Source organism: Parambassis ranga, chromosome 13 (genome assembly GCF_900634625.1).
Source record: "Parambassis ranga chromosome 13, fParRan2.1, whole genome shotgun sequence".
Taxonomy (NCBI): Eukaryota; Metazoa; Chordata; class Actinopteri; family Ambassidae; genus Parambassis; species Parambassis ranga.
Window position 1 is genome coordinate 5244667 of NC_041033.1, and position 11883 is coordinate 5256549.

The 11883-nt window shown below is 40.4% G+C and overlaps 2 protein-coding genes across 3 annotated transcripts in view; both read right to left on the reverse strand.

Moving 5' to 3' along the window:
• sirt2 (sirtuin 2 (silent mating type information regulation 2, homolog) 2 (S. cerevisiae)) overlaps positions 1 to 2126 on the reverse strand; it is a 22008-nt gene extending 19882 nt beyond the window's left edge. For both annotated transcript variants that reach the window (XR_003671546.1, XM_028418787.1), the window contains exons 1-8: positions 1947 to 2126; positions 1739 to 1788; positions 1516 to 1564; positions 1204 to 1314; positions 1039 to 1080; positions 825 to 931; positions 204 to 260; positions 42 to 110 (exon numbers count right to left, since the gene is read on the reverse strand). Coding sequence is in view for 1 of the 2 variants with exons in the window: in XM_028418787.1 (XP_028274588.1) it covers positions 42 to 110; positions 204 to 260; positions 825 to 931; positions 1039 to 1080; positions 1204 to 1314; positions 1516 to 1564; positions 1739 to 1788; positions 1947 to 1962 (501 nt within the window). In the remaining variant the exon portion in view is untranslated. The remainder of the gene's footprint in view (positions 1 to 41; positions 111 to 203; positions 261 to 824; positions 932 to 1038; positions 1081 to 1203; positions 1315 to 1515; positions 1565 to 1738; positions 1789 to 1946) is intronic.
• Positions 2127 to 2605: 479 nt separating this feature from the next.
• On the reverse strand, positions 2606 to 4894 carry dmac2 (distal membrane arm assembly component 2). The gene is made up of 6 exons (XM_028420031.1): positions 4822 to 4894; positions 4350 to 4540; positions 4063 to 4143; positions 3619 to 3758; positions 3281 to 3443; positions 2606 to 3190 (listed from the first exon to the last, which is right to left on the reverse strand). Exons 1-6 carry the CDS (start codon positions 4837 to 4839, stop codon positions 3016 to 3018), a joined length of 768 nt encoding a protein of 255 aa, XP_028275832.1. The 5' UTR covers positions 4840 to 4894; the 3' UTR covers positions 2606 to 3015.
• Between the last annotated feature and the right edge of the window lie 6989 nt (positions 4895 to 11883).

Genomic DNA, 11883 nt, shown 5'->3' on the forward strand with positions numbered 1-11883 from the left:
AACAGTGACTTCATATATACGAAGCTGATTGTTCCTCCTACCTGAGTGTAGCAGCGTCTAAGGAGCCCTTTGTCCTTCAACATCTTGATGAAGTAGTGGCAGATTGTTGGCTAAACACCATTAAAATTAAGAAAAGATACCTGTGAGTTCATAGTTTCCTCTGTTACAAGAAAAAAATTCAGAAGGTTAGCAGCGTGCTGTACCTTAAACTGTCCTGGGTAAAGCTCCTTTGCTAAGGCAAAGAATGGCTCAGGATGTTTCTGAAACAGAGAAAAGATTAGATTAATAAATAATAAAATATGCTTTGGATTAATGTGGGGCACATACCAACTATTTAGGGATTTTAAAGGTAGGAGATTTCACTCTGATGCACTTTTTGTTAAATTAGTGTAACTTCTCTTTACAATCTGATAGCAACCGATTAGTTCAACAGTTTCGTTTAAAACGAAGAATATTAATCATCTGTGGAAGCTATAAAACGCTAAAAACTTCAGCCAATCCTACGAGGCTGGTTGTCACTCTCTTCCTGCTCTGCGCACCAGAGAGGTATGTGCATGATGACTGAAGTCACAGACTGGTTGGGAGGCATGGCTTCGGAGTAAGCTCTGAGAGAACAGGGCGTGTGTTTACTTTCAAAATCTGGCTGACTCTCACTGAGTTTTCAAAATCTCCTACCCTACCTTTAGAGAAATGTATCAATATACTGTAAACTAAAAAACAATTCCCCAAATCTAGATTAAGAAACTGGAATATATTTTTAAGGATAAGAGAAAGGCGTTATATGTGTTGGACACGGTTGAAGAAGTACACAAGCTTTCACAAACCTTAAAGTAATCTATCTGGAAGATGGCCTCGGGATAAGGCAGGTTATATTTTTGCAGGTTTGCATATAGGCCAGTGCCTGGTGAGCGGAAATCTGGGATCCCAGCAGCTGTGGAGGGAGATGGTCTTCAGATTTACAACAAGAACTCTGAACAAGGGTTAAAAAAACATTAATTATTTAACTTTTTAAAACAGCTCTAAACCTGAGATACTCACAGGTGGATATTCCTGCTCCGACCATACAGATGATGTTTTTACCTGTGTGGATGCAGAGAAACTCAATCAATTATACATGGATTGTAGTAACAAGCTTGTAAGCAGTAATTCCAACATGGTCAGCCGTAACGCCATGATAGATGGGATGAGTGGATGCAGACTTACATTTACCACTTTTTATATACTGTGCCACTCCGTCAAGAGTCAGCTCATCCAGAACTTTGTCTGCTGCGCCCAGGCCCAGAGTACTGGAGAAGAGGTTGCGCAGGAAGTCCACTGACAAGTAAACAGGAGAATTAGATTACAGTGAAAAAGTAGCTCAATATATTCGCTGATGTGTGGTCAGAATGTGAAGATACTTATTCTGAATAGTGTCACAGAATGTAGATGGTTGAACTAACGATATAAGAATCAAATCAAACAATAATCCAGGGGGATATTTGATATGCCAGAACATTCACGTCGTAAATCACGTACTGTCTGCGTCTCCCGCAGCCTCTTCCTCACTGCTGTCGTCGGATTGCCCCTACAAAGGGAATAGACATCCACATTGACATTAAACAGCATAATCAATTTAGTAGTCGGGTGATGTTACCTGATGTGTCCCTGACAGTCTGATTTCTTTATTTGAGGTTTCTGTCATCAACCTACCTACATGCTAATATTCCGCATTCTCGCATAGATCATTTGTTCTTCTTACCTCGGGTTCCGGTGTGACCTCCTCCTCTTCTTCTTCTGCTTTAGGAAGTTCTATAAATGCAACATTACATACAATATCAAATTCTGCCATAATACAGTCTTCTAGAGGTAAACCACAAGCTAGCTGCAAGTGTAGCTAAACTAGCGCAGTGCAACATCGTAAACGTAGCTCAAGTTACGAATAGTTACGAATCAAACAGCTGTCCTACCTGATGCATCAGACATTTATACGTCTACTAAGACGCTTATTCCACGAGGATCCGGATGACAATCGATTTAAATACCAAATTTATTAAGTTTCACAGGTTTTCACTACAAAGATAGCGCTCGACTGCCACGTCTTGTTGTTGTCCGTGAAAAACACGGTCCGTGTGGGTTTTTCACTGGGCGCGATAAGTTCCTACCTAAAGTTACGTCACCTCATTTTGACCTGCACGTCTTAAATAAATAATTATGTCAATAATTATTGAACGTATGACACGAAACGATTAAATACGCTGCGTACTACTTTAATGTTATTAGCAACACTACACAAAATGCATGCACAGCTTAACATGACCAGGTCACATCGAAGCCGACCACCTTATTATTATAGATGACAGCTTTACATACAACAGTGGCAGTGGATTCTTCAGCCCCATTCAACCTTGTCTCCCAATCTTAAAGATGCCTCCATTAGACCACAATGGGATCTGATACTGCAGCAAAACAAGGCTCACACTGGATTATAGGCTTTAGTTTCCTCGCATAAACCCTCCTGGTGAAGATTACAGAAATATGGCCACACAGCCATGTGGTCACACGGTATTCATTGTCTGTCAAACTTGTAGTACGGATTCTCAATTCACAATCACTGTGGGACCAACTATTAAATGTTTATTAAGTATATTTACATTTCAGCAGCAAACAAAATGATTGCATACAAAGTGATTTTGAGGAAAAAAAACATTTTATGTACATTTAGATTAGCATCCTAAATATGTACACTCTTCCCTACAAACTGATCTGGATGTAAAAAAGACGCATTTTCCTGTTGAAAATGTCACATAATACAACAATAAGATGTCCTGTGCAGGTGTTAATTGAAGGTTCACATTTTCAAAAATCTGCACAATTTCTGTGATTCAGTTAACATGAGGTTGGTTGAATTTTCAAAATAAGCCTTTAAAGGCTGAACAGTAGCTTAACTTCCACATCTTTTCTGGGCTCTCTGGTCTTCTTCACTGATTTGTCCCCACAGCTTGTACGTGGGTAGGTGAGACTGCTCCAAGTCCTGAACTACCTCTGTCTCTGCCTCTGCTCCTCTTTCCCCTCTCCTTCTGCCTGCCACATATTGTAGTTGTAGCCAGTCGCTGTGATCAGACAGTGTGGTAACATCTCCTCCAGCAGAATGACAACCAGCCCGGGATTCGAAATCCCAGAGAGGGATGACACATTCAGACGCTTCAGTCCCCTTTGCCACACAAAAACAAAGCATAGTTATTTTTACAGCAGTCTTGACTTGTAATATTAAAAAGTCTGTGTTGTGAATTTAGTCAATTACTTTAGATTTCTGAGAGCAGCCAGGCCACCTGTGGTGATGCGTGGACAGTGAGAGATGTCTAATTCCTCAAGGGAGTCTTGGAAAATGTGGAGCCGGGCCAGGAACCAGTCATCCACTTCAGGACACCCCTTCAATTTCAGTGTCCGCAAAGATCTGTGCTTCTCTGAGGTCAAACAAATTAGATTAAAATCTGGACATATGTTAGTAAAAGCAGGAGAATGAGTATGAGGGGAGAAAGACTGTGAGGAAATTTGGTTCTAGCAAAGGAAATAAGCAGAGCAAAAGAAAGAATCGGAAAAAGTTTAACAAGATTGAAGTGTTGAAATGAAAAGCTGTACCAAGGTTCACCAGTCCAGTGTAGTTAATGACTGTGTAGCTCATGTCTACTTCCTCCAGGGGCAAGTCTTTGTAATTTAAGAAGTCCCAGCTGAACTTTCCTCTCTGGTCTGCATGGAACCACTCTGACTGGCCAAAATACCTGAGGATGCAACACAGACCACATGACAACAGGATAACAGCAGCACAAGGAAAAGGCCCAACATAGCACAGAAAAATGACAAAAAAGAAAAGGAAACTTGTTAAATGTGTACAGCATGGAAGAGGATTAGGGCGAATAAAAAACAAAAATAAAAAAGAAATACTTTTTTTTTTAATTCTGAAAAAAAAATTAAAAAAGTATTTCTTTTATTATTTTTGTTTGTCAGTGGCCCTATTCCTCCTCCGAAGTACAGTGAATATGACAATATTCAAATAAAATTAATTGAATTGTACACAACACTGACCTAAATCCTCCTCTCAGGCTCAAGATATAATATGCTGATGCGATGTTTGGCCCATAATACTTCTCGGTATAACTATAGTAACTGTGGAAAACAGAAGGGACAGTTATGTTATTATGACTAAAACATTGCAGCTATAAATGTATAGATAGATAATTTTGCAGTGCTCGTTTTGTTTTAGTGCCATGATTTTAATGGTGTGTTTTTATTTACTGCAGTCTGCCCACAACAGTTAAAAGCAGGTGCAGTGTTCAGAATGCTTCTCCAAACACTGCTAAAAAGTGTCTTACGCATTCTTCTTCCTAAGTTTGTTCCTCGTACGCTGAAACCTCCACCCCAGGACCATCTCTACATCGTAAAAACGCTGGGTGAGAGAGAGGAGGAGCCTTTTGTGCAGAGGAAGAGGAGAGGATGAGCTAGAGAACGCCTGTCGCCTAGCAACAAGGAGGAGCGCTGACCGCTGGCAACATCTGTGCAGAGACTGTATAGAGACAGAAGAAGTAGCGTGAAAAAAAACAATGAATAGTGGCTGACAGCTTGTGTCAGGTTCAGTTTTGACTGTAATCAACTTAGCTAGACTAGTGTTTGGCTAAAATTAACGTTGCTAACATGCTAACGTTACACGTAATATAGTTACTATGAGAAAACAGCACAATCCTAATCGTAGACTTTCAGCCTAACTATTGAGAATAACTATGGAACAAAATGCTTTGATTAGCCTGCTCAATGAAGAAATGTATCGAAATCTGAAGGGTAACTCACTGCCAAGGAAGCCGCCATGTTGACTGCTTTCGACGGCAAGTCGTAGGGAACAAACTTCGCGCTTCTGCTTCTCGCTGTGTATAGCGATTGCAATTCTTCATGTTTACCACGAGGTGTCACTGTATGCATGTGTCTGCTCCTGACCAAATGTTGATGAGAATTTTCATCCAGGTCATTTTCATTGAAAGGGTTGAAGTGAGGCGTCTGGACTTGTAGAGTTTGCATGAAGACGTTTTGCTGCTCCTCCAAGCAGCTTCATCAGTTCTGAATTTTATTTATAGTCTGATATCTATTGGTAGTCTATTTTATCATGTATATATCTTTCTTAACTTATCCTTTGCTGTCTGTATCTGCTGTTGCAAAAATGCAATTTCCCTGTTGTGGGACTAATAAAGGTTTCTTAATCTTAATCTTAATCTTTTAGGTAGGGAAACAGGTTTATAAGTATGGAGACATTTAGAGCTATTGTTTGTAAGTTTCACACAGACCCACCCACTGAGGTCCTCCACCACATATAAACCATGTTTCCCCACCAAACAGTTAGAACTGATGAATCTTCTCGGAGGAGAAAACTCATGTCACTACACAGATAATACCCGACTCAAGTCCAGTAGATGTAGTAGGGAGTGAACAGAATACACAATACATTGTTCAGGTTATAGTGGTGTTTAGTCCCCTTACTGATTGCTAACCGTGCTGTACCCCCATAATATTAGAAGTGAAGACACAGGATTATACTATACTATAAGTACTATCACTACCAACTACTGAAAAATTATTGGAAACCACTACAAATGTCTGCTTGAGTCAAAATTACAGGTTTCGTGCATTTCCTGTGTCTTCTGGTTACATAACCCCCTCACTACTACTGATTTTTTAAAGAGATAAGTTGCACAGTTTTGCCATTTTGCCATCCTTCCTGAACACCATAGCAAAGCACTGCACAAATAAAGGGTCTCTATGGTATCCTGACTCCAACCACCAGAGAGAGGAGAAACGACGGAATTACCCAAAGTGTTATCATAACACATAGACTATATTCATTATCCCTCCTGTACAGAGGTCAGTCAGATGGTGGTTGGAGCATTTTGCTCAAGGGCACTTGAGCAGGAAAAATCCTGGCCTACTTACTAGAGATAATAAAGCACATATTTTTACATCATAGATTTGAAAATTAACACTAAACATCATCAGGGTATATTCTAACCCTGTATAACTAAAAGACTAAAAGACAGGTGGCATGTTACCTCTGAAGAAAATGTTTTGATTGACCCCATGCAGCCATTTTCTATCTGAAGCAATCACCTGTAGGCATGCAGGCTCAGTCTGTGTATCTCGTGTGCTATTTCATCAGTGTCAATATTGTTTCTTTATTCAATTTTCCTCCAAGTGCCGCATGGACTTTGTCTTTAATACCACAGGGAGAGAAGACAGCTCGAAACACCACTCGTCTGACAGATGTGTCACTGAAAAACAACACCACAAGCACAAACACACACACACAGGCCTCCCCGAGGTCCAGCACACACCATTAGTATGACGTGACAGACGGCTTACACCTGCTGGTACACACAATTAGAGTATGAGAGCATGGCTAGCACTTTTTCTGTGTGTTTGCAATGGATTGGTTGAGAGAAGAAGCTACATGAGCAGCTAATGGAAAGATGGAGGAGAAGGTAGTTTGTATTTGTGTGGAGCCAGAGCTAATCGCATTACTGAGGGGTTGGTTGAATGAATATATGGACCAATGAAGTATAAGAAGGACTGGCAGGGGCAATGATTAAATTGATTAGTGGATGGATGGTGGAATAGACGACTGCCTACTGCATCAGAATTTCAATGCTTTAACAGTATAGGAGGACAGACAGTGCTTTTATGGACCCTGTTGTGAAATTGCCTGGAAAACAGTGTGTGTGTGTGTCTATGTGACCATAGATCCATAGATTATGATCTGTTTGAGCTTTAGAAAATAAATATCCTGCACGTGTGTGTGGTTGGAAACACCTTCACACCAGTAGGAATATTCATGCTTCAGATCAAAACATTTTTCCTTTCTAACCTCACCTTACTGTATTATGGATGGGACTTGTCATATCATTTACATGGGGTTTGACGGGTTCACATACCCATATGTTGTTTACACTCATGAATCATTGATTGGACCTTAATGGGCTTTTGAAAAACGAACCATGCAGTCGCTTCGAAGTTAGGGTCAGCAGAGTCTACACACAGGATACTGTACAAAGCTCAGTATATCTGTTGTAATGCGGGCAGCAAGAGGCTTTCATCTCAGATGTTATAGAGCCAAGAATAGCACCACTACACCAACTCTATTCTTACTACCATTAAACAGAACTAAAGCTGCATGCATACTGTAAAAAACATGAGTAACTGTTTCTGCCTAAAAACATCAAAATGCAGTGATCCATTTGTTTTAACTAGTCATTTATGTAGTTATGCTACATTATGTTGTTATGCATGTTATGTCAGCTGTAGATGGAGACACTTTCATCTTGTACCTCAAACTTCAAAGATCTGAAACAACATCAAGGGGTTTATTTAGGTCATTACGGCAACATCCTACAATAGGGTAAAAATATGCAATGAGACTTTTCCCCAAAGGTTAAAAGCTAACTTCAGTGTGACATCACTGTGTTCTGCAAAAAGAAGAACACTTCTTCAAAATTGGCACTACGTGTAGTCAAGGCGACGATAAAAACGAGTTCCTTGAGTCTGCCTCCACAATCACCACAGACCTCCTATGTTACATTTTCCGGTGCTGAATGACAGATAAGTGCCACCGCGGGTTCTGAGTTGCCCACCTTGTTGTCACCTGCATGCCTCTATTTAGCTTCACTGCAGCTGCCGCAGTGGGCTTTAGAACTGCTCCTCAGCAATGTGTGCCAAGGGTTCATTCATGGACTAGAAAGACAGGAACTTTATAATTCCAACAAGAGAAACATTAAACGAGTTTCTAATGAGCGCCTGGATGTTGGATAACTGGCTGCAAATCTTCATTTTGTGTACAAACAAATATCCAGGATTTCTTTCTGTGTCTTCATAAATGATGCTGCTTGAACATCACTGCAGGCTTTCTTGTTTTTCCTGGTCCCCCAGAAAGAAGTCAATAAAATCAATGAATTCATGCATAAAAACATTGGTGATTTCTTCCTGCTGAGACCTTTTTTTATGCACATATGTTATACTGTCAGTCATCCTGATGGAGACGGTCTGTGCAGCCACACTGACTGACAGGTCAGCAGATCATCAGAACAGCTCACTTTATAGAAAGGAGGCTGGTATCATGTAGACTCATGTCTCACATCCAACACTCAAATGTAACATTGCATTCTTCTGATCTTTAATTTCTCTTTATCATATCATCAGCACAGAAATATGAAATAAGTCGGAACCTAATTAATTTAACAAAATATCCATTTTGTACATTGTTAATATTACTGGACCAACAATGTAATATCCATCATTGCTCTCTTTGTGTAGCTGAGTTCACAGCTAGAAGGCTCCCATAAATACCAGCAGATCATTTTAGCCCACTCTTGTCAGATCATCACTGTGACTGTTTTATTTCTCTTGTGGGGAAAGATGCAGAGTTGCTTCCACAGCCTAGTTAGCAGATGAAGTCTGAGGTTTTCTAATGGCTGCTCCCCCGTGGCTCCCCACTTTTTTTACTTTGAGTTGCAGTAAGTGATGGCCCCATGGGAAATCCATTAGCCACTGGTTGTCTCTCTTGTTCTTCCTCTCTGTCCCCTCTTCTGTCCTCTCTCTCTGCAGAGATGTGGTAAAGGCACACACATGCACATCGCGTCGCATACACACTCGCACAAAGCCGCTGCAGCATTCTCTAGACCGTTAGCGGCTGTCAGGGTTGTTTTGTTTTGACCAACTCCCATAAGGCCAGCAGAGTCTGTAAAACTCAGCCGTGGTAGGAAGGCCATTAGTGGGAAGTTGTACTGAGCCAGTTGCCTAATGCTCACTTTGAGGGACAGTCACTCAAAGGGCGACTAGAGGGCAAAAAGGCCACTGAATCAGTCCTTAAAATTCAGATGCTGATATTTTGTTGATGTTCTGTAGGCTGGCTGGAAATCTAATTTAACCGAAAATATGGGATCAAATTTACATGATTTAATTGGATTAATAGCTACAGTGAATTTACAGAAGCAATTTTCGTCTCATGAAGCTTAAGTTACAATCTCCTAATTGGCTCCCCCCCCCTACACACACACACATACTTTTGTAATGAAGGGTGCATGCTGTGGCTGCACTATTAATGCAATGTGTGTCCTTATCTTTTGTGCGTTCACTCATCATTCATACACCTTCGTGTACCGTGTGCATATGTGTGCATGTGTGTCTACACAAGTGCATGTAATCATCCTCTTGTTATCTCTCTTTTCCACACATTTGTACTAATTTCCATTGACAGAATTAATTACCATGCCAACCCAATCCAAAGTTATACATGCTGCACAATTATACAAAGCACCATTATCTTGTCGAGAGATGTCAGTCGGAATAGCAGCATCAGCCAAAAATAGCATCAGCTAAGCAGAGCATGTCATTGGGTGGATGCTGTATTGACGGGAAAATGCTGATACACCTAAAATCAGGGCTATTTGCTCATACAAAGAGCTGCACAGACATGGAATCTGTGATGCACAGACAGACAACATTTAATGCTGCAGTTTGAGATCATGACCCCATGGAGTGCACAACCCCGTATGAGAAGCTCCAGAGTGTATGTGGACCATTACAAAAGTGGCAGTTAGCAAGGTTAGGATTGGATTTCCCCTTCACACCAGAAATAAAAGCTCTAAAAAAGTGCTCTAAACTCTGAACACACAGTCTCACAATCTAATGAAACATCTTGTAAATTGTGCTCTGTGTATCAAACAGGAACAATTTCTCACAAAGATACTATAGCACCTGTTTCACTTGTTTAAATGGTCAACACATATAGCGCCACAGGAAGAACAAAATAAGAAAAAACATTTCAATTTCATTGACAGCGAACTCCTTTCAATTCATACTGCATCATTCCTGTATCAATCCTCTTTTATAATGAGCTTCCTCTCTGTATATTATAATATTTCTCTGTATCCTTGGTTTCTCTGTAAAACCTGCACCTGTACATACTGTATGAGTATTCCCATTAGGTTGGAGAGAGTTTTCAAGGTGTGAGCTACATAGCAGCAGATAAATAATGCAAAGGGAATAAAGGCTTTTTTTCTGCATGGCAGCTACATGAGCTATGATATATCAGATGCAAGGTGTAAATTGATGCTAACCTGAAACCTCCTGCCTGGCTTGGTGTCACTGTGTGTGACTACTGAACAGCTTCTTGCATCCTCAGTAATGACAGTGAATTTTTATTGTGTGTGTTGCTAGTTTTGTCTCGTGGAGTGGACAAAAAAAAGCCTGTATTTATCAGAGCTGGTCCTTAGAGAGCACTTTTGAAAATGTATAAATATTTGTATTTAATATAATGGACTGCACTCTACTTTACATTCATTCACTCTAATTATTTAATGTATTTTACATTACGGTTATAAATAGAAATTATATAATTATAGATTCTGTTTTTTCATTTGTTTTCTTTCCCTTCCCACATATACACTTTGCACACAATGCCATCTCTTTCTGGCCTGCCTCCACCCTCTAGAAAACAGCACATGCATGATGTTTTTTTTTAATGTATAAACTCAGCCCATGTGTTATTATTTCTGTTCACATTTCTCCCTAATCTTTCTTTCCCTCCATCTTTGTCAGCAGAATATTGAGTTGAGCCTGTAGTTGTGCATAATATGCACACATGCTGTGTATAGATGCAGAGAGAGGGAGAGAGAGAGGGAGAGAGAGAGAGAGAAGGAGAGAAAAAGAAGACAAAAGATTCAAAATGACTCCAAGATCGAGCTTCAAATCATGAATAACTAATAGAATGATCATATTCTGGCTGTTCTTTCTTCGTATCATCCATCACAGCCCTGTCTCTTTTACTCTGCTATGGCTTCATTAAGCTGATAATGGAGTCAGGGCTGCATGTCAACTAGGCAATATCTGCCTCTTTTCAAACTAAGATTAAATAACCTCCCTCAGCTGCAAACTCACTTCGAAGTGTGTTTGCAGCACATATGTAGGGATACAGCTGATACATGGTTTCATTTCATTGTAACTAGTTTAACACTGCAGTACCTACTATTTATCTTCAATGCCCAACTAATACTTTCATGTTAAACGTTACATCCTTCTTATGCATTTTATTTATCCTTTAAAACAATTCTTTTTATGTGTCCCTATAAAATCTTCAAACCCTGGATGACAGTTTATCTGCATTGCAAGATTCTCCTGCCTTTACTACCAATGTCAGCAAGCATGTGATATGGACAAATGGCTTTCTACAAACTCATCAAACTTACTGTAAAATTCTTGTTTTTTGTCAGAGATGCTGCAGGAGCAGAATGGCCTCAGGACCTCCTAGAAAAGAAGGGAGTTAAAAAACAGCATCAACACAGTCTTTGTGTGGTCAACCCTGACAAGTAGGTGGAGACAGCCGCACAGGGCAGAGCAATACCCGGAGGAACATGAGAGAGAACAGATCAAAACAACGCACCCAGCACATCACGTTGAGGTGCTGGCAGCAAGTCTTCCTGGACCTGGCAGTGGATTCACATCATGCTCCTCTTCACTCCAGTTGTCTGTCTTCACATCGCTTGACAGACCTCAATCACACACCTGTGCATCCTCAGCTGGTGAAGAAGGATGGAACTATAATCAGCCAAGCTCCAGACAGATGCTAAAAATCTGTCTTTTTTTACATGGCACTTGCAATTGCAATTAAAGCAGTCAGTGCCTGATTGTGGGAGGCCAGCAGGGAAAGGGATGGGGGGTGCTGGGCTGAATTTTAACTGATATTTGTGACATGTAAAAGAACACTAAGCAAAGTCCCAAACACAGTTTGTGTTTAAAAAGTGTCATTTGTAGGTACTGCTCCACACTACACCACACTAAGCTGCTAGTCCATTAAGTGTAAAGAGAAGGTTTGAT

Coding starts and splice junctions, on each gene's coding strand:
- dmac2 (XM_028420031.1), bottom strand. Junction 3,444..3,618: donor CACTGGACTGGTGAACCTTG/GTACAGCTTTTC, acceptor GTTTGACCTCAG/AGAAGCACAGATCTTTGCGG. Junction 3,191..3,280: donor GCTGCTCTCAGAAATCTAAA/GTAATTGACTAA, acceptor TGTGTGGCAAAG/GGGACTGAAGCGTCTGAATG.